Here is a 23,521-nt window from a genome sequence, read left to right on the forward strand (position 1 = left end):
CCGACGCGAGGCCAGCGGTTTGGGGACCGTCCCCCCGACCCTCATCCCCCGATCGCCCTCCCTTCCCGGGGCGCCCCTTCCTCCCCGCTGCGCGTGCCTGGCCTGGCAGAAGCCGCCCTCCGCGCCCAGTCCGCTCCCAGAGTCCCAGCCCTTGGTCTCCGTCCAGCTGCACCCACAGGCGGAAGCCGCTCCCTGAGCCCCCAGAACGCCACACCTGGGCGGGGTCCAGGGGACCAGGGCGCGTCAGGGTTGGGCGCAAGGGGCCAGAAAGGACCGGAAGAAGGGGGCTGGGAATGGCCAGGGGCGGAGTGGGAGGTGGGGGGTAATGGGAGGTCTGGGACCAAAGGGAGGCGTGGCACCGCTGCAGGAGGACCTGGGAGGAGGATCCCCTGTGTCAGTCACCAGGGCCCTGGCCAGTGGAGGAGGGACTAGTGGCACCTACGCCGCTCAGCCCATTAGTTGGTACCACAGCGCCCTCTGTATTTCCTTCACGGCACCAGCCACCACCCTAAGGAAGAATTCCTCCCTGGGTTTCCACCAGCAGGTAGGGCACTGCTTGGAGAGGAGGCCAAGTCTCCTCACAGTCCCCGACCTGGACAGCGCCAGGCGCGAGGTGCATCCACGAGGGTGGGCGAGGGGAGGGGGAAGAAGGGCAGGCCCAGGAGGCTGGAAGCCCGGGGAGAGGAAGGACGCCCGGGGAGAGGAAGGACTGGGGCTCAGAATAAGGAGAGCTCTGCGGAAGGGCAGGGGGCTTGGCAAGGTCAGCATAGGGTACCTGCAAGAACTGTGTCAGCTCCCAGCACCACCATAGAGAGCTAACCTCACACCATCCGACCGCCCATCCACTCGATGCACTCAGACCACTGCCAGAGCCCGCTGCCTTTGCCAGGGTTATGTCTCCAGATCATTAGACCACACCAATCACACACCTCAGGTGGGACAGAGTGTGTGTACACTGTGCTCATGGAAGTCCTGAGGCATTGCTTTCTGTTGTCTCTCCAATTCCATGTTTGGGATCTTACCTACACCTTAGAGCACTTTACTGCACTTTCAAAAATAAGCACAATATATAATTTAACTTCAAGCTTATAGTAGAGTTTTCCTCAACCTATGCCAGTCCTTAAAATAGTAGATGTGTATCAGGCCTGAGTGGCTCAGTTGGTTGAGTGTCGCCCTGTTCAACAAAAGTTGTTGGTTTGATTCCTGGTCAGGCACATACCTAGGTTGTAAGTTCCACCCCAGGTTGGACATATACAGATTGATGTGTCTCACATGGATGTCTCTCTCTCCCTCCCCCTCTCCCTCTCTCTCTCCTTTCCTGTCTCTAAGCAAGTCCTCTGGTGAGGATATTTTTAAAAAACAAAAACACAAAAAGATAGTAGCTATGCCTTGGAAGTTTTGCTGGTGCTTACTTCAGTGTACTATTCTCAAAGTTCGAATAAATATTGTAAAGTTGTGCTATTCACTTGGGTGGGCACACAGTGCTCCAATTCAGGAGCTAACCTTCCTTTCTGATTCTGTTGGGGCTCCTAATTAATCACCTTGGGTGGGAGCCAGGGTGCTATATCTGTATCTCTGAATCCCTGTGTATGCTTAGGGCTTCGCTGGAGCTGTTCCAGCTTTTATACCAGTAATCTCCTGTGGTTGTACTTTTTCACTAATTCCAGCTTTCTCTTTTCAGTCCTCATTGGGGGTTTCTCTGATCCACCAAAGATTCTCTTGTTTTCCAGTGGGACTGAGGGTTTATTATTTTATTTTTTCCCTAGTTCTAGGGGTTTGGATGGAAAGCCTCGGTATGAACTGTTTGCCAGTATGTTTTATCCTAGTTCAATTCCCCTTTAGCTCAAGCCCAGCCCAGAGATTGTCCAACATAGACCATAATACTGTTGCAAGAGAACCAAGATGGCAGGAGCAAATGCCTGTATTCACCACCTCCCACAACCACATCAAAATTACAATTAAGCCCTAGCCAGTTTGGCTCAGTGGATAGAACAGTGGCCTGCAGATTGAAGGGTGATCAATTATACTCCATTCATGCTCGGGTGTGGGCTCAATCCCCAGTATGGAGCACACAGGAGGCAGCTGATCAATTATCCTCTCTCATCATTGATGTTTCAATCTCTCTCTCCCTCTCCTGTCCTCTCTGAAATCAATAAAAACTTATTTTTAAAAATTACAACTAAAATACAGAACAATCATCATTCAGAACTGGCTAAAAGCTGGCTGTATGGAAGTCCTACAACTAGAGAACTAGAGAAGAAAGCACATTGAGACTGGTAGGAGGGGTGGGGGCACAGAATGGTTTGATCCAACACTCATGTGTAGCATATTTTTAATCAGGAAGGATAACTCCCAGGTCTCCCGTGATAAGCAGGGGGTCTCAGCCATACTCCAGACCCCCAGCCCAGGGTTCCAGAGATGAGAAGTCCCCTTAACTTCTAACCATAAAAACCAGCAGGGATTGTGGTGCAGTGACACTAAAGCTGCTGAAGTCCCAGGTGTTCCCCTTAAAAGGCCTGTGCACAAACTCACTTCATCTAAGTTCCAGTGGGGTGGTGGCTTTGGGGAATCCAGGGACATATGTGGAGGAACTAGACTCTCTGGCATCAGGACAGAAACTCAGGGGTGACTTTCTCCCAGAAAGGGGTGTTCACAGAGGTCATTGTTCCTGTGCTTGAACCTCTCCCATTGCAGAGCTGACTGGCAGCCATATCTGAGTTCCCATCAGCATGGCCCACACCTGGGTGATTTCCTGAGACCCCAAGCCATCCAATTTTTATCCCCACCCCAGCTGCTTTTCTATATGAATGGCCCGTCCTGGCTCAAGATTCAGACTTTGCTAAAATCTCTTAAACAATCAGCAGCTGGAGTTAGCATACCCTTCACCCAGTGGTCGGCAAACTGCAGCTTGCGAGCCACATATGGCTCTTTGGCCCCTTGAGTGTGGCTCTTCCACAAAATACCGACTTCTGTGCATGGGCCACGAAGTTTCAATAGCACTGGACATGTGCGCCCGCACGTGGTATTTTGTGGAAGAGCCACACTCAAGGGGCCAAAGAGCCACGTATGACTCGTGAGCCACAGTTTGCCAACCACTGCCCTAACCTATCAATAAAAAGCCCAAGACCTGGCACTACCACCAATCCGCCTTGCTTAACAGCTGGGCCTCACCTGGGCACTTCCTAGCCCAATACAAGTAGCAACCATCTGCAGATCTCTCTGTAGTTTCTACCCAGTGGCCCCAGGCAGTGGCTGGCTTTATACATCCCAGAAGCCCCCAAAGCCAGTGCACCCAATTCAGACCATAACAAATTACAACTCTACACACCCACAAGCAGCACACTCAAGGGGAAAACTCGGTGAGCACCAAAGCACCAATGAAGCAAGTCCTGCTCCATAGAGGTGTCTCCTACACAGCAACTCTTCCATTGAAGACACAGTTGGCCCTCACAGTCAATTGGCCTGGAGGTCAATTCCTCCCAGTGACATCAATAGCAATCAAGGTTCAATTACAAGACTATGGACACAGCTCACACAGTGGCACACCTAGATGTTCCAGCTCAGGAAACTGGGGAGATTGAGGCACTGGGCCCTACAGGACATCTAATAAACAAGGTCAGTTACCAATCCCAGGAGACATAACAGCTCTATCTAACATATAGAAACAGACACAGGGAAGTAGCAAAAATGCAGAGACAAAGAAACATGGTACAAATGAAAGAAAGAGAAGCAAGCAAACTACTGGATACAGAGTTCAAAACAATGGTTATAAGGTTACTCAAGGATCTTAATGCCAGCTTCAAGGGAATTAATGAGAGCATTAAGGGATTTAGTGAGACGTTCAAGGATCTTAGTGAGAATATCAAAGACATGAAAAAGGATCAGTCAAAAATTAAGTATACACTAACTAAAATAAAGAATAATTTACATGGATTCAACTATAGAGGATTCTGAGAATCATATCAATGATTTGGAATATGAAAAAGCAGAAAACACCCAACCAGAAGAGTAAAAAGAAAAAATAATCCAAAAATATGAAGATTGTGTAAGGAGCCTCTGGGAGAACTTAAAACACCCAACATTTGCACTATGGGGGTGCCAGAAGGATAAGAGAAAGAATAACAAATTGAAATCTTATTTTAAGAAATAATGGCAGAAAACTTCCCCTACCTGGTGAAAGAAATAGACTTACAAGTCCAGGAGCACAGAGAAACCCAAACAAGAGGAACCCAAAGAGACCCACACCAAGACACATCATAATTGAAATGCCAAGGGTTAAAGAAAAAGAGAGAATCTTAAAAGCAGCAAGAGAAAAATGATTAGTTACTTACAAAGGAGTGCCCATACGACCATCAGCTGATTTCTCAATAGAAACTGTGCAGGCCAGAAGGGAGTGGCAAGAAATTTTCAAAGTGATGAATACCAAGAACCTACAACCAAGATTACTTTATCCAGCAAAGCTATCATTCAGAAGTGAAGGTCAGATAAAGAGCTTCACAGATAAGGAAAAGCCCCAGCAAAGCTCTCTTTTAGAATTGAGGGTCAGGTAAAGAGCTTCCCAGGCAAGACAAAGCTCAAAAAGTTCATCACCACAACCCAGTATTACAAAAAAAGTTAAAGGGTCCTTTAAGAATAAGGAAAAAAGATTTAAAAATGCGAATAATCAAATGGCAATAAATACATATCTACCAATAATTGAATCTAAAAGAATTAAATGAACAAGAAATCTAATGAACAAAATAAACTGATGGATAAAATAGAATCAGAGGCATGGAAACATGAAACAGAGAGATGAATATCAGAGGGAAGGGAGTGGGGGAGTAAGAAGAAATTAACCAAAGATCTTATATGTATACTAGAGGCCCAATGAACGAATTCGTCCACCAGTGGGGTCCCTTGGCCTGGCCTGTAGGATCGGGCCAAAACTGGCTCTCTGACATCCCCTGAGGGGTCCCGGATTGCAAGAGGGTGCAGGCCAGGCCAAGGAACCCCACCAGTGCACAATCAGGACTGGGGAGGGATGCAGGAGGTTGGCAAGCTGGGGAGGGACCGTGGAAGAGCTCCAGGGCATATCTGGCCCATCTTACTCTGTCCTGATAGGCCGGACCCCAGCAGCAAGCTAACCTACTGGTCAGAGTGTCTGCCCCCTGGTGATCAGTGCATGTCACCGCAAGCGGTTGAGCAGCCTGAGCATATCATTAGCATATTATGCTTTGATTGGTTGAATGGCTGACCGGATGACCAGACACTTAGCATATTAGGCTTTTATTATGTAGGACTAGTGGCCTGGTACATGAAATTCATGCACATTAAAAGGGGATTAATTTGAGGAAATATTTTAATATTGCTATTTGCTCTTTATAATAGAAGTGTCAGAGATGAAAGGAAATTAGTAAAATGTATATGCAAATCTTCATCCTGTCAGAGTCTGAGGCACACCATGGGACCCAGAGTCAAGTCCCCACCCAGTCGTGGTGCCTCAAAATCATGCAAGATCCAGACCCGGCTGACCCCACCCTTTTCAAGCCCTGCTGGGTGAGGGATACAGCCTCAAGTTCCCTGGCCTGGCGCCAGGCAGGGGAATCAGCTTCAGGGCCCCTGTCAAGCCCCACAGGGTGGGGGGGGGCACAGCCTCAGTTTCCCCAGTGCACCCTCAGGTCCCACAGCCTGGCGCCAGAATAAGGGGTGCTGCCTGAGGTCCCTCGGCCGGGCGCCAGGGCAAGCGGTGTGGCCTGAGGTCTCCTGACCCAGCGCCAGGGTGGGGGGCACAGCCTGAAGTCTCCTGTCCTGGCGCCAGTGTGGGGGGTGCAGCCTGGGTCCCCTGGCCCAGTACCAGGGCAGGGGGCATGCATCGAGGTCCCCTGTCAAGCCCCGCCAGGCGGGGGCATGGCCTTAAGGCCCCAGTCAAGCCCTGCCTGGTGGGGGGGTGCAGCCTCAGGTCCCCTGCCCTAGCCCCGCACCAGGCAGCCTCAGGTCCCTGCTGACTGCTCATTAAGGCTCTTTACGAGAACTCAGCCTCCACTGTGGGCACAGCCATCTTGTGTTACGGAAACCCCACCTCTGCTGTGGGCGCCGCCATCTTTGTGATGGTGTGATGGCAGCCTGTGATCCCCTGTCAAGCCCCGCCGGGCGGGGGCATGGCCTTAAGGCCCCAGTCAATCCCCGCCTGTTGGGGGGGGTGCAGCCTCAGGTCTCCTGCCCCAGCTCAGCACCAGGCAGACTCAGGTCCCTGCTGATTGCTCATTAAGGCTCGTTACGAGAACTCAGCCTCCACTGTGGGTGCAGCCATCTTGTGTTATGGAACTCTGCCTCCACTGTGGGCACAGCCATCTTGTGTTACGGAAACCCCACCTCTGCTGTGGGCGCCGCCATCTTTGTGATGGTGTGATGGCCAATTTGCATATTCCCTCTTTATTACATAGGATATGCATTTCCTATGGACATAGACATTAGGGTGGTGAAGGCCTAGGATGGGGCAGGAACTGGGTGGAAGGAGGCAATTGCAAGAAAGTAGGGTGGGGGCATCTTTTATACTCTCAACAATAAAGATTTTTTAAAAAATAATAATAATATTGCAAAAATAATGTGTCCCTGTAACAAAATCAAGCATTCCAGAAAAATGAAAAGTGAAGAATGAAATCTTTCTCTTTCTTCCCCAAATAGCCTTGGTATATTAAAATATGTATATATGGAAACATCTGCATTTATGAGATATATTTACAACATCTGCATTTATATAAACACTAGAGGCCCGGTGCATGAAATTTGTGCAGGGTGGGGTGGGGGGAGGGGGTTCCTTCAACCCAGCCTGCACACTCTCCAATTGGAGACCCCTTGGGGGATGTTCAACTGCTGGTTTAGGCTTGATCCCTCCAATCTGGGACCGCTGGCTCCTAACTGCTCACCTGCCTGCCTGCCTGATATCCCCTGACTGTCTCTGCCTGACAGCATGATCACCCCTAACTGCCTTCCCCTCCCGGCCTGATCGCCCCCAACTGCCCTCCCCTGCTGGCCTGATCTCACCCCCAACTGCCCTCCTCTGATGGCCAATTTTGTTGTTAATTGTCGGTTCCTATGCCAGTTAGCGTCAAAAGCTCCACCTCCTAGACAGCCATTGGCTCTTCACAGCACCCACATTTGGTTCTGATTGGTCAAAAGACAGCCATTGGCTCGTCACAGCACCCACATTTGGTTCTGATTGGTCAGTTCCTATGCCAATCAACGTCAAAAGCTCCACTTCCTAGGCAGCCATTGGTTCTTCACAGCACCCACATTTGGTTCTGATTGGTCGGTTCCTATGCCAGTCAGCGTCAAAAGCTCTACCTTTTAGACAGCCATTGGCTCTTCACAGCATCCACATTTGGTTCTGATTCGTTCAGTCAGCATCTTCAGGCCCATCTCTGGGCCTGATCAGAGAGGCGGGGCAAAACAGCAGATCCCACGGAGGCCAGGAGAGAAAGAAAGGCTCAGTTGCTGGCAAAGCCTGGGAAGAAAAAGGGAGAGAAAGAGAGAGGCAAGTACTGATGAATAGTTGCCAGTGAGGCTGCAGATCAGACCCTGCCTCTCTCTCTGGGTCTCAGCCCCTGGGCAGTCAGCGCTGGGTCTCCAGGCTGCAGCAGGGCAGTCAGTGCTGGGTCACCAAGGCAACCCAGCACTTACTGAAGGACTTCCAGGTTGGTCAGCCTTCGGTTGTGATTGGTCGTTTTGACCCTGGGTTTTTATATATTGGGATTTTATATAACATCTATATTTATATTGATACTTTTTATAAAAATGGAGCCATAAAAATCAGGACCGGGGAGGGATGCGGGAGGTTGGCAAGCTGGGGAGGGACCTGAATAGGCTTCTATCTATAAAGAAAGGCCTGCAAATAAATAATCCCCAACAGGAACTGAGACCCCCTTCTACTCTTATATTATTTAATTTTTCCCTAGGAGCAAATGAGATTAATAGCATGATTATCTACTATTCCTAAGGTCTGTGAAAAAGACAGGCTGTATACTTTGGCACTGAGGGAGAACACATAACTGCCGGGGTTCTTATTCCAGCATTAAGAAGGGTTCAGGAAATCTGGAGAAGGCTGTGCGTAGATTAAATAGGAGTCCAGAGTCGAAATATAATTTTGTAAGGCATTTGGGGGTCAGAGGAGCGTAGTTTAAAGGAAACTAAGATCTCTTAGTCTCAGGACCCCATGCTTTTTATTAACACAAATTGTCCTGAAGCAAGGCAGAGATATACACTTCAAAGGGTCAGGGTTTTGTATACAAATCCATTGTCAGAATGGGAGAATTAGCCTAGGGCTGTTCAGGTGTTTGGCCAGTAGGAGGCAATAACATGTAGATTAAGATGCCCTGAGCTGTCTTGGCAGCCACCAATCAACAAGATGATTGCAATTATTCTTTGCACTAGCTCCCATTTCCCCTAGTAGTTTGTATGTTCCATGACTCCAGGGGACCAAGGAACCAGAGTCTGTTTTTGCTCAGATTTGAATCCTCCAGGCCCCAAATAGTGACTGACACAGAGTAGGTGTAAACACTTTCTGAATTAATGAAGAATGAAAAAGTGAATGAATGAATAAATTCTGTTCTCAAGCTTTGTCATTCTCTTATTTATTTTTTTAAAATACATATATTTAAGATTTTCTAATTATCAGCCATCAAGATAGTGTTGCATTGGTCTTCCTTAATTCTAGTTTGGTTACCATCTCAATTCACCTCTTACGTACTTCTCTTTTGATTTTGCATTGACACAAAACATTTAAAAACTTTTAATTTGCTAGAACACAAACACAAGGGATTTCTTCCATTGATATTTGATGTGAAATATAATAGAGGTGAAATGTTTCATAAAAATATGATAAAATGTCATAATTACTATAATTTTCTATCTTTGGTGTTAAGGCATGTAACCACTCTTTAATCATATATAATACAGGACCAAGATTTGGTTCAAAAAAGTGATTTCCTTGAAAAAGACTTACTTGTCTCCAAGGCATTTTCTAACACTTGCTATTCCACAGCTCCCTGGCCCTTTCGTGGGATCCACACCACCCAGAGGTCTAGCTGTTGTTTTCTTAGAAGATCTCACAGCATAAAAGACAAAATACACCCCTCCCACTGGACACCAGGGTTACTTTCCCTCATTGTAGGAAAATCTACCTTCAGTTATTCCAGAGAACCTGACCTGCACCTACCTTTCTTAGGGCGACTCATTTACTTTCTACCACACAACTATTATTTGAGGACCCCTAAGCCAATTTAACCAGAAAAAAAAGGGAAACAAAAACAAATGTTATCTTTCTGGAATTCTAGTATATTTGGAAATACCTTGAGTGCTTTTCCTCTGATAAAGGTAATTCTGAAATAAAGTCTGCTTCCAGGACTTCCTAGGCTCACAATGCAAGGTGGCCCTGTCCCCTGCTGGCAGGAGGGCATCTCAGAGAGACCATATCCTCCTCCCTGAATACAAGGAAAGCAGCAGCAGCAGACAAACCAACCCCAACACCGTCTACAAACAGCAGCACTTGTGCTCATGAGGAACATTAAGAACACAGGGGATTCCTTACTTCTGCCCTATTGTTTGAACAGAATCATCCAAGGACACCAGAAATCAAGGCGCAGAGTTGGAGGACAATCCTTGGGATGTCATCAAGGTAGATGGACAGCCAAATGAGATGGCACAAACCAGCAAGAGGTGGAAAGAGGAAAAAAGAGACAATGAGCCCAAACTGCTCATCAGCAAACCCCTCCCCCCACCCCACAAACACACACACAAACACATCCACAGGTTCCATAACTTTCCACCTTCTAGGGCAGTGGTCGGCAAACTGCGGCTCGCAAGCCACATGTGGCTCTTTGGCCCCTTGAGTGTGGCTCTTCCACAAAATACCATGTGCGGGCGCGCACGTACAGTGCAATGTAAACTCTGTGGCCCATGCGCAGAAGTCGGTATTTTGCGGAAGAGCCACACTCAAGAGGCCAAAGAGCCGCATGTGGCTCGGAGCTGCAGTTTGCCGACCACTGTTCTAGGGGATGTCCTGGGCTTTGAAACATCTGTGTGTTTTTTTAATTACATTTTTTCTTTTCAGAAAATTAAATTGATATGCAGCTGTAGGAAGTAACACATACACATCACATGTGCACTTTATCCAGTTTCTCCCAAAGAAAACATCTGGCCAAACTACAGCATAATATTACAATGAGGATATTCATATTGATAGTCAGATACAGACCATTTCCATCACCACAGGGGTTCCTATTGTCGCCCTCTTATAGCCACATCCACCCCCTCCCTCACCTCTGGCAACCACTAATCTCTTCTCCATTTGTATAAGCTGTCATTTCAAGAATATTACACAATTTGTGGGACCATGTACATGTTATTGTACAGTTACACAGTGTATGGAACATTTTGGGATTGGTTTTTTTCCCTTCATAATTCTCTGGGATTCACACAGGACATTGGCTGTATCATCAGTTCATTCCTTTTTATTGCTAAGTGTTGTGCCATGGCCCATCATCCTTAAAATTTACTTCAAAATTATAGTTATCATATAATAATATATTACTTTTAGGTGTACAACACAGTGCTTAGACATTTATATACCTTACAAAGCGACGACCACAGTAAGTACCTACCTGGCACCACACATCATTATTACTATTATTGACTAAATTCCTAATGCTGTACTTTACATCAGTGTGATGTTTTTATAACTAGCAGCTTGTACTTCTGAATACAGTTCAACATAAAAAAAAAAAAAAGAAAAAACAATCTCATTTAGACATGGGTGGAGGACCTGAACAGACATTTCTCCAAAGACATACAGATGGCCAACAGGCATGAAAAAATGGTCAACATCACTAATCATCGGGGAAATGCAAATCAAAACCGCAGGGAGCTATCACCTCACACCAGTTAGAAGGACTACTATGTTGGCCAGAATGTGGGGAAAAGGAACCCTCCTGCACTGTTGGTGGGACTGTAAATTGGTGGAATCACAATGGGAAATAGTAAGGATTTTCCTCGGAAAATTAAAACTAGAATTACCATACAACCCAGCAATTCCACTTTGGGGAATTTATCCGAAAACACTATTTCAAAAGATAAATGCACCCCTGTGTTCAATGTAGCATTACTTACAATAGCTAAGATATGTACCTTCACTTTTTACCCTAGATCCCTACCTGGGCAGCAGGGCAGCCCTCTTCCAAGCACGGTGGGCCCACCGTCCCCCAGGGCACTCAGCCAACACAGGTGCGGCTTCAATCCAAGGGGAAGAGGGAGTGGGCACAGGGCGGGGCCAGGGTAGTGACCAGCGGGCATTGTCTGAGGAGCGGAGCACAGTAGTCGGTGGGGCGCGGCCGCAGCGGGGCGGAGGGGGGTTTGGGGAGAGGGTGGCGGGCAGAACGGCCCTGGAGCTGGCAGGGGCGGAGCGAGGGAGAGGAGCCCTGGGAGGAGCCAGGGTCAGGGCGCCCGGGACCAGGCCTCCTGCAACCCAAGTTCCCCTGGCCGCTGGGTCTGTGCCGAGCAGGGCAGTCTGTCCTCGGCCTGGCAGCTGCGAGTGCGCGGCCCCAGCGGCCGGAACCTGGCGTGGACGCCCGGAGCTTCCCTCCCGCCCACGCGGGTTCGGCCCCGACGCTTCATTCCCGGGGCGTCCGCTCGGGTGGGTGAGTGCCTCCTCTTGCCGTGGGCTGGGGGCTTGGCCGGCGCAGCTCCTGGAGCTCAGCGCGCGCTCTTGGCGGGGACTGCAGGCTGGAGAGGTCTCTGCGGATTTTCACGTCCCGGCCAGAGTGGACTCACTGGTCCCCATGGTTCCTCCTACCGTGGCCCACTGACCCTCTCAAAGTCAGGATTTTACGGACCTCTTCCGAAATCCTACCGCATGCCAGGCCTGTTGTAACAGGCTCCTCTGATCTGCTCTCAGCCCTATTACAAGTGAGGACATTTACTATCGAAACAGGCTCAGATCAGTTCGTGAAGGGGGTGCCAAATAAGGCCAGCGCCCCACAGCTCGCCCTTTGTCCAGTACATTGTGGCAGTCTGTGACGGAACCTTTAAACATTTTAAACAGCTTCTTTAACCTTTAATTTCCCTTAAAATATCAGCCAAAAAATACATGGAAAGGGGCATGTATTAAATATCATATGCTTCTAGCAGTGCTGTGTATAGTTCTGGACATAAAAATGTCCAGAAATGGAGAAACGGTCACAAATGGGCAAGCAGACAGAGGTCTGGTTACCTAGTGAAATGCTATCTACCTGGAGTGACAGGCACAGAGCCTGCCAGTGTGTAAAGAGGCAAAGTGAAAACACAACAGCTTCTGGGTACTGATTCAGAAGTAATGCACAGCAACAATATTTATATATTGCTTTGGGTAGTATAGACATTTCAATGATATTGATTCTACCAATTCATGAACATGGTATGTTCTTCCATTTGTTTATGTCTTCCTCTATCTCTTTTTTCAATGTCCTGTAGTTTTCCAAGTACAGGTCTTTTATGTCCTTATTTAAGTTTATTCCTAGGTATCTTAATTTTTTTGGTGCAGTGGTAAATGGGATTTTTTTTTTTTTTCATTTCTCTTTCTGTGAGTTCATCATGGGTGTGTAAATAGCATCGATTAGCTGCCTCCTGCACACCCCCTACTGGGGATGTGCCGGCAACCAAGGTACATGCTATTGACCGGAATCGAACCTGGGACCCTTGAGTACACAGGCTGACGCTCTATCCACTGAGCCAAACCGGTTAGGGCAATATAGACATTTTAATGATGTTAATTCTTTCAATCCATGAACACAGTATATTCTTCCATTTATTTGTATCTCCCTCTATTTCTTTTTTCAATGTCCTATCATTTTCCAAGTACAGGTCTTTTACTTCCTTGTTTAAGTTTATTCCTAGGTATATTATTTTGTTGTTGTTACAGTGGTAAATGGGATTGCTTTTTTAGTTTCTCTTTCTGAGAGTTCATTATTGGTATATAAAAATGCCGTCGATTTCTGGAGGTTGATTTTGTATCCTGCTACCTTACTGAATTCATTTATTAAATGTAGGAGTTTCCTGGTGGAGTCTTTAGGATTTTCTATGTACAATATCATGTCATCTGTGAATAATGACAGTTTTACTTCCTCCTTTCCAATTTGGATGTCTTTTGTCTCCTCTTCTTGTCTGATTGCTGTGGCCAGGACTTCCAGAACTATGTTGAATAAGAGTGGTGAAAAGCAGACATCCTTGTCTTGTTCCTGTTCTAAGGGGAAATGCTTTTAGTTTTTCCCTATTGAGTATTATGTTGGCTGTAGGTTTGTTATATATGGCCTTTATTATGTTGAAGTCAGATCTCTCTATTCCCTTTACTGAGAGTTGTTATCAAAAAAAGGATGATTGATTTTGTCAGATGCTTTTGCTACATCTATTGATATGAACATCTGGTTTTTGTCTTTCAATTTTTTATGTAACGTATCACATTACTGATTTGTGAATATTGTACCGGCCTTGCATCCCTGGAATAAATCCCATTTGATCATGGTGTATGAGCTTTTTCATATATTGCTGGGTTTGATTTGCTAATATTTTGTTGAGGATTTTAGCATCTGTGGTCATCAGAGATATTGGCCTGTAATTCTCTTTCTTTGTAGTGTCTTTATCTGGCTTTGGAGTTAGGTGACATATTTCAAATACCTTTTGGAAGAAGGCCCCTCAGAGGTTACAGTGATCTCGCTCTTGCTTCTTTCACTGGTTACAGTGCCTCCACCAAATTTCCCAGCTGTGATTCTGTTTGCTACAGAGTAGAGCAGTCACTGGTGAACTTCAGAATCCACTTCTTTTTCTGCCCATTCACCACCAGCTTCTTCACTGGCGCCTGGCCTCTCCTAAAAAACCTTTTGCTGATCTATTTGCCTGTCCTTCAGAAAGTGGTGGTGAGGCCTGGAGCCAGTACTTCAACCTCACCTCCTTGTCTCCCCACCTCCCTCAAGTGTTTGTTTTTTCTCTTCTAGGTTGTTGGGGCCTGAGGAGACTGACTACATCTGAAAGCCTGGGGCTCACCACACAGAATCCTTCTGTGCCTAGGATTAAAGCAAACCTCCTCTGTGACCTGTCAGAGAGAAATCCATCTGCCTAGAACATGGCAGGTGACTATTAGCTATTAACTTTTCTAAATTAAAATTTTAAGTAAAAGTTGAATATGTTGTTAGAAAAAATCTAAATAACACTGAAGTGTATAATACTTGTTTTGTTTATATGGATCACTACCTGGAATTACTTTATTTTTTTTATTTTCTTACTTATTTTATTATTTATTTAAATCCTACCAAAATATAAGTTCCTCCAAAGTAAGAGCCATGCTTATCCAATCTCTGGAATGACCCCAGGGAATAGTAGATGCTCAATATATAGTTGCGTGAATGAGCCCCCTGGGTAACCATGGTTAAAAATTCAATATAACTCCCCATCTTTACTTGCCTCCCTGCTCATGGCCCCATTCTGCTACATCTTTTTTTCTCTCAACAATCTATATATATAAAAGGCTAAGTGTCCATCCAACCAGTAGCTATGACAGACACTGACCACCAGGGGGCAGACACTCAATGCAGGAGCTGCCAAGATGCACACTGGCCATTTAAAAATAAACGGCACCATGGACCTGGCGCCACAAAGCAACACTTGGCTTCCCCCAAGTGGAACACAGACCCCACCACCATCCTGGAGTGACAGCCCACCAAATCACAGCCAACACTGCCAAGACCCCATGGTGCAAAATGTGGCCCATAGCCCAGCCCAGCCCAGCCCAGAAACAGTCACTGTGGGTGCCGGGTAATGATGTCACATAGCAAAACCCAGCTTCCTTTCCCTAGCAACTCGTCTCCTTGGAGTTTCTTCAGCCCAGGAACATGACTTGCTTTAAGGGAGAGGGGCTGCACAGAGCCCAGGGAGCCAGCAGCTCTCACCAGGCCCCGTGGGCAGCCCAGCTGCCAGTCCTGGGGTGCTTCACTGGGCTGGAAAAAATGCTAAATCAGAAAGCAAGTCTAATTAAGCAAGTTTATTCTATATAAAAGGCTGAATTGACTTGTGCATGTGTGATAAATATAAAGCTCTCACTGGCGCCAATCGCATGCGTATGTTTTGATCTGTCATTGTCAATCATAAATTTGGTTGACACTTCTATTATAGAGAAAGGGTGAATAGCAATATTAAAATATTTCTTCTAATAAATTTCCTTTCAATGTGCATGAATCTGTGCACTAGGACACTAGTATAACATAAAAATCTTTTAATTTCAGAACATAATGGTACACCTTACATATGATACTATAGATTGGGGTTTTCCACCTCAGCACTACTGACATTTTGGGCCAGAAAACCCTTTGTTTTGTGCAGCATTCTTGGGGCTCTATCAGATGCCAAAAGTTCCCCTGCACCCCGCCCCCCCGCCCCGTATCCTCTGAACCCTCCCAGCCATGAAAACGGAAAATGTCTCCAATTATTGTGAAATATCTCCTGGGAAGCAGCACTGCCCTAGTTGAGAACCATTGGTCTAAATATTTTATTTGTATCCATTTTCCCAAGTAGACTCCATTCATGGCTAATGAGTCTGAGAAGTTAAAATTAAAAAAAAAAAAAGTATATCATTAACTCATGGAATTTAACCTTTATACTCAGTGGAATGCCCCAAAATTGTTTGCTTCGAACTAACCTTTATATTTTCTCCTTAAGGACCTAAACTGAACATTTTAAATCAACAGTTTAAATACTTGGCCTTAGACTTTACCTGGGAAAATTTAAGCAAATCATCAGAGCTACCTCTTGCAAAAAAATCAGAGCATAATTTCAAGTTATCTTCTAGCAAGGACAATACTGCTTCAGGAGCTATTGGTAATAGTGACACAGCCAGGACCCATAAGACCTGACTCTTACACTTCTTGTCTTCTCACATCCAAAAGCTGGACTCCTTACGGCCCTGTCTTCCCTGGAGTGTACTAGGAGTCCAGTTTTTCACATCTTGTTTAAGTGTGACATTTCAATGGGGCTGGAGGAAAAAAAGCAAGACTGTGTGTCAATAGCTGATACCTGCCCACATAGGGTTAGCACAAAACATGAGTCAGGGAGCTTTTCATTTCATTGAGTTTGGGAACAGGGCTTCAACTTCTCAGAGGATAACCAAGCTAGATTGGGCTTTGGAAGAACCTGGTTGTGTGAGTTTTGACCAATCATAATTGGACCCATTGTATATTTGCATATTAGTAAACTCAAGTACCCATGAGCTATGCTATAACTGGATTAAAACCTCACCCACTGAAAAGGTTGGTACTTCTTAGCTCCAAATGCTGTAATGCTCCTACACATGTCATTTCTGTTTTAGTCTTTTTGAATTTTGACAAAGAAGAATCGCTCTTTAAGAGAAACCGTTTCTTCTCTGGACTTAGGTAAGAAAGTGCTCATCGTCTATGCGCACCAGGAGCCCCGGTCTTTCAACGGCTGTCTGAAGAAAGTGGCTGTGGAGACCTTGAGCAAGCAGGGCTGCACCGTCACCGTGTCTGACCTCTATGCCATGGATTTTGAGCCAAGAGCCACAAGGAATGATATCACTGGTAAGTCACGGGACACAAGCTGTGTCTTTTAAAATTTCTTTCTTTGTGTGTGTGCATTTTTTTATTGAGGTACAACTGATAGAACATTAGTTTCAGCTTTACAATGTAAAGATTCAATATTTGTATGCATTGCAAAATGATGACCACAATAAGTCCAGTTAACACTCATCACCTCACATAATTACAAATTCCTTTCCTTGTGATAAGCACTTTTAAGATCTACCATGCAGCTATTTTCCAATGAGCAATAGAGGCTTATTTGCTGTAGTCACTGTGCTGTACATAACATCTCCATGACTTACTCATTTTATAACTAAATATTGTACCTTTAACCCCCTTCATCTGTATGGCCCACTCCCCAATCCCTGCCTCAGAAACCCACCAATCTGTTCTCTATATCCATGAACTCAGTTATTTTCGTTTGGTTTTTGGTGTTTTGTTTGTTCTTTTTTTTTTTTTTTTTAATATACATTCCATGTGTAAGTGAGATCATGCAATATGCATCTTTTTCTGTCTGACTTATTTCACTTAGCATAATACCCTGTAGGTCCACCCATATTGTTTCAAATGGTGAGGTTTCATTCTTTCTTTGTGGCAGAGTAATAGCATTCCATTGTATATATACCACATTTTCTTTATCTATGTATTCACTGATGGACATTAGGTTGTTTCCATGCCTTAGCTATTGTAAATAACGCTATAATGAACACGAGGACCCTATATTTTTTCAAATTAGTGTTTTTTGTTTCCTTTGGATAAATACCCAGAAGTGAAATTGCTGAGACATAAGGTAGATCTAGTTTTAATTTTTTGAGGACCCTCCATGCTATTTTCCATAATGGATTCACCAAATTATATTCTCACCAATAGAGCACAAGGGGTTCCCTTTTCTCCACATCCTTGCCAACACTGGTTATTTCTTGTCTTTTTTATAACAGGTGTTAGGTGGTATCTCATTGTGGTTTTGATTTGCATTTCTCCAATAGCTAGTGAAGTTTAACATCTTTTCATGTACCTGTTGGTCATTTATATGTCTTCCTTGGAAAAATATTTATTAAAGTCCTCTGACCATTTTTAAGTCAGATTATTTGTTTTCTTACTTTTTATTTTTGTAATTTAAAAAAATTTTAGAGAAAAAAAAATAACCAGCACACATAATATACAATTCTCAAGTGGAGAATTCCACAGTGCAAGTTTGTTTACTATCCCGTGGACACCACTTTCTCTGGCCCTGAGGTAATGAGTGTTACCCATTTTCTCACTATCCTTCCAAGGACAGTCTGTGCTGTATAAAGCAATTACAGGTATATTCTCCACTTTTTTAAAAAAAATGGTAGTATATTATATCCATTGATTTGCACATTGCTTTCCTTTTTCACTGCTACAAACTATTCCATTGTTTGAATGTCATAGTTTAAGTAGCCCCTACTCAAGGGCATGTTAGATTGTTGTCCACCTTTTGCTGTTATAAACAGTGCTGTAGTGAATAATCATCACCACATGTGTTGTCCTACATATGCTAGTAGATATAGTAGTGAAATGGCTGGTGTTGGAGAATGTGCACTTTTAATTTTCATAAGTAATATCAAATTGCTTACCATAAATGTTGAACCAGTTTACACTCCTACCAGCAATGCTTGCAAGTGCTCATTTCTTCACTGTCTCCAAAAGTGTTATCAATTTTTGAAAATTGGGAATCTGACACATGAAAAAATTGGCTCCTGGTATAGTTCTAATTTGCATTTTTCTCATTCTAATAAGTGAGTTTTACTATTATGGGGAGGAAGAAATTTTCCTTTGTCCTCTGGTCCAATAAATATGAGACGGATCAACAAGAAAAAATAACAAAATTTAATTATGTACATACACACCTATGGGAACCCAACATACATGAGAGGTTCAGAGACAGAAAGGAAAAATGCAGTACGTATGGCATTCTGAGCTAAGGATGAAGTAAGGCACCTTGGGGCTTCAGAGGGGACGAAGGTCATTGCAGGACAATAAGAAGAGCAGGTGTTCAGTAATTAGAAGTCTGCCCTGCCCTATAAAAAGTTATTTCTGCTTATAACACTTATTATAGGCAAGGTCCTAATTTAAATTCCCTCAGGGAGAGGTAAAAGTTGTTTGTGGGCCAGCAGGTTCTCAGTGACCTTCAGCTCAAAATAATTCACGTCAAGTGGCCTGTCCTGAACTCCTTCAGTCTTGCCATTAAAATTTCCTGAAAAGTTCACGTTTCAGAAGATGGGTTGGTAGGTTGTTTTAGTTCTTGTTAAACCAGACTCAGTCTTGAGAAGAGTTTAGTTCATTTAAACAGCTGTGTCTCATTTCAGGAGTCAGTGATGCCTATGGGTTCCCAAAGTTAGGCCTTTGGTCTACGTGATCAGGTATTTAGGAGAGTCATCTCTATAAGAACAGAAGTTTTGGTTAGTGATTGGAGCATATTATAATCCCAGGTTCTGAGTTCAGAAGACAGGCATCAAGAAGATTTCTAGATGTCTCACTCGAAGTATCTATGTACTCTGGGCTTCTCTTGTTCTCTTTCTAATTCTTTAAGTTGTAGGGTTAAATGGTGGGTTTTTTTTTAAATTTTTCTTGTTTTCTGAGGTAGGCCTGTAGTGCTATGAACTTCCCTCTCAAAACTTCTTTTGTGTGACCCAGAGATTTTTGGGTTGTTGTATATTCATTTTCATTGGTTTCCAGGAAGTTTTTTATTTCTTTCTTGATCTCATGGTAACCCAGTCATCTTTTTTTCATCTTTATTCATATTGTTGATCATCTTTGCCATCATTATTCTGAACTCTATATCTGATAAATTTCTTATGTCCATTTTGTTTAGCTCTTCTTGAGAATTCTCTTGTTCTTTCATTTGGGGCTTTTTTTTTTTTGTCTCCCCATTTGACTGCCTGTTTGGGTTTGTGTCTATGTATTAGGTAGATCCACTATGACTCCCAGTTTCTAGTAGAGGACAATGTCAGACACTGAGATTTTCCCTGAGTACCCTCCTGGACCTATCCGCAATACACATCTTGTGGCTCCCTCTGCTGGGGCTTTGTGCCTTTGGAAAGGACCAAGATGTGCACCAGGGTCTGCTTTTCCTAGCCTTAGGCCCAAAAGAAGATCAGGCAGAGACTCAGAGCCAGCAGAGATCTTCCTCTGCCTTCAGTTCAATTGACACTCAAGCTTTGTTAGCTTCAGGCTATCAACATCAGGGTAGTGATAGAGGTCTTCCAACAAGGTGGGGCAACTGCCTTCTTCCAGGCAAAAACTGCCTGGAAAGCAAAGATCTGCCAGACAAAGATGTCCTCCACAGCGTGAGGTAATGACTCAGCACATGAAATCAGGGTGCCTGCACTCTGAGCTCCAACCCCAGAGCCCCCAACTCTGGACTCTCGTCACACAGCTCCAGTCCACTCTGCCCCCCCTATGCCAAAGCCCAAGGTGAGTGGCTGCACACAGAATTTTTTGTATTTGACTTTTAAGAGGGTGTCTGCATTTCTAGCTGCCTCTCCCTGGCCTACAGCAATCCTACTGCTATTAACAGCCAGGTGTTCTGTGGGCACCTTTCTCAATTCTGGCTCTCTGTTCTGTGGAGCCCAGCTTGGCATTTAGACTCAGGGTTCTCATTGGGAACTTCCCAAAGCTGAGATATCCCTCCATACCTTCAGCTGCTGTCTGTGAGGGCTCAGCCCTTCCACACTTCCTACCAGTTTCTATGCAGTCTCCACTTTCTGTCCTTGATTATTAGGGTTCTTTCTGTCCTCGGGGACTCTGGGGTTGGAGCTCAGAGTCCTCAGTTAATTTTTCTGGGTAGTTTTTCTGTATTTTAGTTGTATTTCTACTTTGGTCCTGGGAGACTGTCAGTGTAGCTTCCACTTATTCTGCCACCATTTTAGAATCCTCCCTTTTCTTATTGATTTTAAAGAGCTCTTTATATATTATAAAATTAGCATTTAGTGTGGGATTTGAATTGTAAATACATTTCCACCATTTTTTTTGTTTGTTTTTTACTGTGCTTATGGTATTATCTTTTTTTTCCATGCAGGATTTTACTTAGTTTTAATTAGTTGGCTTTTGATCAAAGGTCAAACTTTCTAAGATCTGGATTTTGCATTTGTAAGATGACTGGGTTACCATGAGATCAAGAAAGAAATAAAAAACTTCCTGGAAACCAATGAAAATGAATATACAACAATAAACTCTAAGTTTATTTTTTAAAAGTTTTATAGTTTCTTGTAGTATTTTACAGATTCTACTTTTTAAAATTACAAACTTTATCCATTCAAAATTTATTTCAGTGTCTAATGTGAGGCATGAGTCCAAGTATTTCCCAACTATCTACTCAGTTTTCTCCTACCATTTATTGCATGATCCAGCTATTTACCCTGATTTAAAATGCCACCTTCATTGTAATCTAAATTTCCACTTACATTTCACTCTATTTTCAACATAACAAACATTCAAACCTTTAGAGAACTTTTATGAGTTTATTTGAGCCAAACTGACAATAATTGCTGGGAAGCAAAATCTCAATGGATTAGGAAAATGGCAGTTTTACCACTTATGTTATGAATTAGAATCAAAGGACAAGATGTAAGGGGTAACATGAAATTCATTGGTGATGGATTAGGGAAGCAGGAGAAAACAATGCAGAGAAATCTCTAGGAGTGGATAAAAAGTAAAATGGATAGACATATACTTATTTTATTTGGGTATGGGATAGTTAACAGTCAATAATAAACATGATAACAAGAACAATGAGAGAATTTGTGGTCTCTGCCCTGGTGCTGTGGTTGTGCCAGGAGGGGTCAGGAAAAAGGGAATTAACCTTGACATTCCAAAGGCATGTCATGGTAGATGCAAAAAGACACTAGACAGGCTCAATCAAGGTCAGAATTGACCTTTGTCACAGAAGATTCTAGCCTAGGACATGACCTGCTATTAGTTAGAATGTTTGCATTTCAGACCATGCTATGTGGTTATTTTTGGTGTCTGAGTTTATAAGCCCTGCTCTGCAGGCCTTCGCTTAGCTTGTCTGGTTAAGTATGTGGCCCCTTTCATCCACACTACTTTATAGTTTCTCTTTGTTTTCTGTCCATGACTTTGTTTATTTTCTACCACATGACTTTATTTATTTTGGCAAATTTAATATATGATAGAGTTATGTCACCCTCATTTCCCTTATTTTCTATTTTTACTTTACTTTTCCATTAAATCTTTTGAATTAGGTTTCTAGATTCACTAAGTAACCAGATGATATTTTAATTCCGATCCCATTAAATTTACAGATGAGCTCTAGCCGGTGTATCTCAGTTGATTGGAGCGTCATCCCATATGCCAGAAGGTGGCGGGTTTGATTCCTGGTCAGGGCATATATCCAGGTGTAGGTTCAATACCAAGTGGTGGTACCAGCAGGAGGCAACTGATCAATGTTTCACTCTCACATCATTGTTTCTCTCTCTCTGTCCCTTTCTCTAAAAAATCAATTAAATTAGTAGATAAATTTATAGGTGAACTTTTATGATGCCTATTCTTTCTATCTGAGAAAATTATATAGCCTTTCATTTGCTCATGTCTTTTTTACAACCCTCCAAATCAAATAAGTTTTCTTTATAGAGATCTTGCCTGATTCTTATGGACTGGTTTTTGTTTCTCTGTGTAGAGAGGATTAATCTTGGTATATACCTCTGCATCCACGTGTGTGTGCATCCAACCATTGCTCATTTACTTACTGTCTGTGGTAGTTTTTAGGTGATGCTCTGTGCGTTTCCAATATACAATCACATAATCTGCAAATAAGGATCATTTCACCTCTACTTTTCCACTGTTTAATATCTTAAACTTCCTTTTGTTTGTAATTGCATTAACGAGATCTCCACATTTAGTATTTAGTACTGAAGATAATAGCTGACATCCTTGCCTCTCCAGCTCTTTATTTTCTATTAATAAATCAATCAACTATTTTTACATATAACTACACTGTACCCAGAGTCAAGTAAGCTTAACTTTCTGGTATGGATCCTTGTAGACCTTATTCTAAATATTTATTTTTTTTAAAATATATTTTATTGAGTTTTTACAGAGAGGAAAGGAGAGAGATAGAGAGTTAGAAACATCGATGAGAGAGAATCATTGACCAGCTGCCTCCTGCACACTCCCCACCGGGGATGTGCCCGCAACCAAGGTACATGCCCTTGACCGGAATCGAACCTGGGACCTTTCAGTCCGCAGGCCGACACTCTATCCACTGAGCCAAACCGGTTTCGGCTTATTCTAAATATTTAAAAAAAGAATTTATATTAATGTATATGATTAGAAAATCTATAGACAGAGATATAAACACAGCCATTGTTACTTACTTTATTCCTTAGAAGTCTTTTTAAAGATTTTGTAGCACTCCCTGGTATTGTTATCAGTGGGGAGCTCTTTGTTTCCTTGCCTGTTGCTGGTGGGAGTGGGATTCTCACGATGTCACAAGTAAAGCAATTTTCTGAGATTTGCATGGGAGAATTAGTGATATTTATTTGCGTGAAATAAAACACCTGAATTTTCATGGTCCCATCTCCATCCATCCACCAAGGAAAGGCTTCAGTCTTGTCTCAGTGGGGCTAGAATTACAGCCAGTGTTCAGAGTTTCCATAGCATATTTGCACAGTCCAATCAAGCATCAGGCTAGCTTAGCTTGTGTTCCCAACTGCAGTCCTTTATGTGTGGGGTCCGCACAGCCATGAGCCATATGGCTTCTGCAGTCCATTGGGTATGGAGGGAACAGGGGCAAATGCAAGTAACCAGGAGCAAAGCCAGAGGAATCAGAGGGAGAAAATTCCTTTGTTTAAGGATTATGCATTCCCAAATTTTCTGAGCTTGTAGTGGCTCCACCCTTCTGGCCGATTATCTGTGTTCCCAGATTAGATTGACAGGCAAGTGCTTTCCCT

At 43.8% G+C, this 23,521-nt stretch overlaps 1 protein-coding gene across 3 annotated transcripts in view; it reads left to right on the forward strand.

The window, feature by feature from the left end:
• Nucleotides 1-11,430: 11,430 nt before the first annotated feature.
• The window catches only part of NQO2 (NAD(P)H dehydrogenase, quinone 2), a 24,095-nt gene continuing 12,004 nt past the window's right edge, over nucleotides 11,431-23,521 (forward strand). The window contains exons 1-3 of one of the 3 annotated variants that reach the window (XM_015565707.1): nucleotides 11,431-11,669; nucleotides 13,998-14,132; nucleotides 16,425-16,589. In XM_015565707.1, the coding sequence (XP_015421193.1) occupies nucleotides 14,126-14,132; nucleotides 16,425-16,589 (172 nt within the window). In that variant the 5' untranslated portion in view covers nucleotides 11,431-11,669; nucleotides 13,998-14,125. The remainder of the gene's footprint in view (nucleotides 11,670-13,997; nucleotides 14,133-16,424; nucleotides 16,590-23,521) is intronic. The other 2 variants (XM_015565708.1, XM_015565706.1) reach the window with 2 other exon arrangements.

This window comes from Myotis davidii, unplaced genomic scaffold, assembly GCF_000327345.1.
Source record: "Myotis davidii unplaced genomic scaffold, ASM32734v1 scaffold540, whole genome shotgun sequence".
Lineage (NCBI taxonomy): Eukaryota > Metazoa > Chordata > Mammalia > Chiroptera > Vespertilionidae > Myotis > Myotis davidii.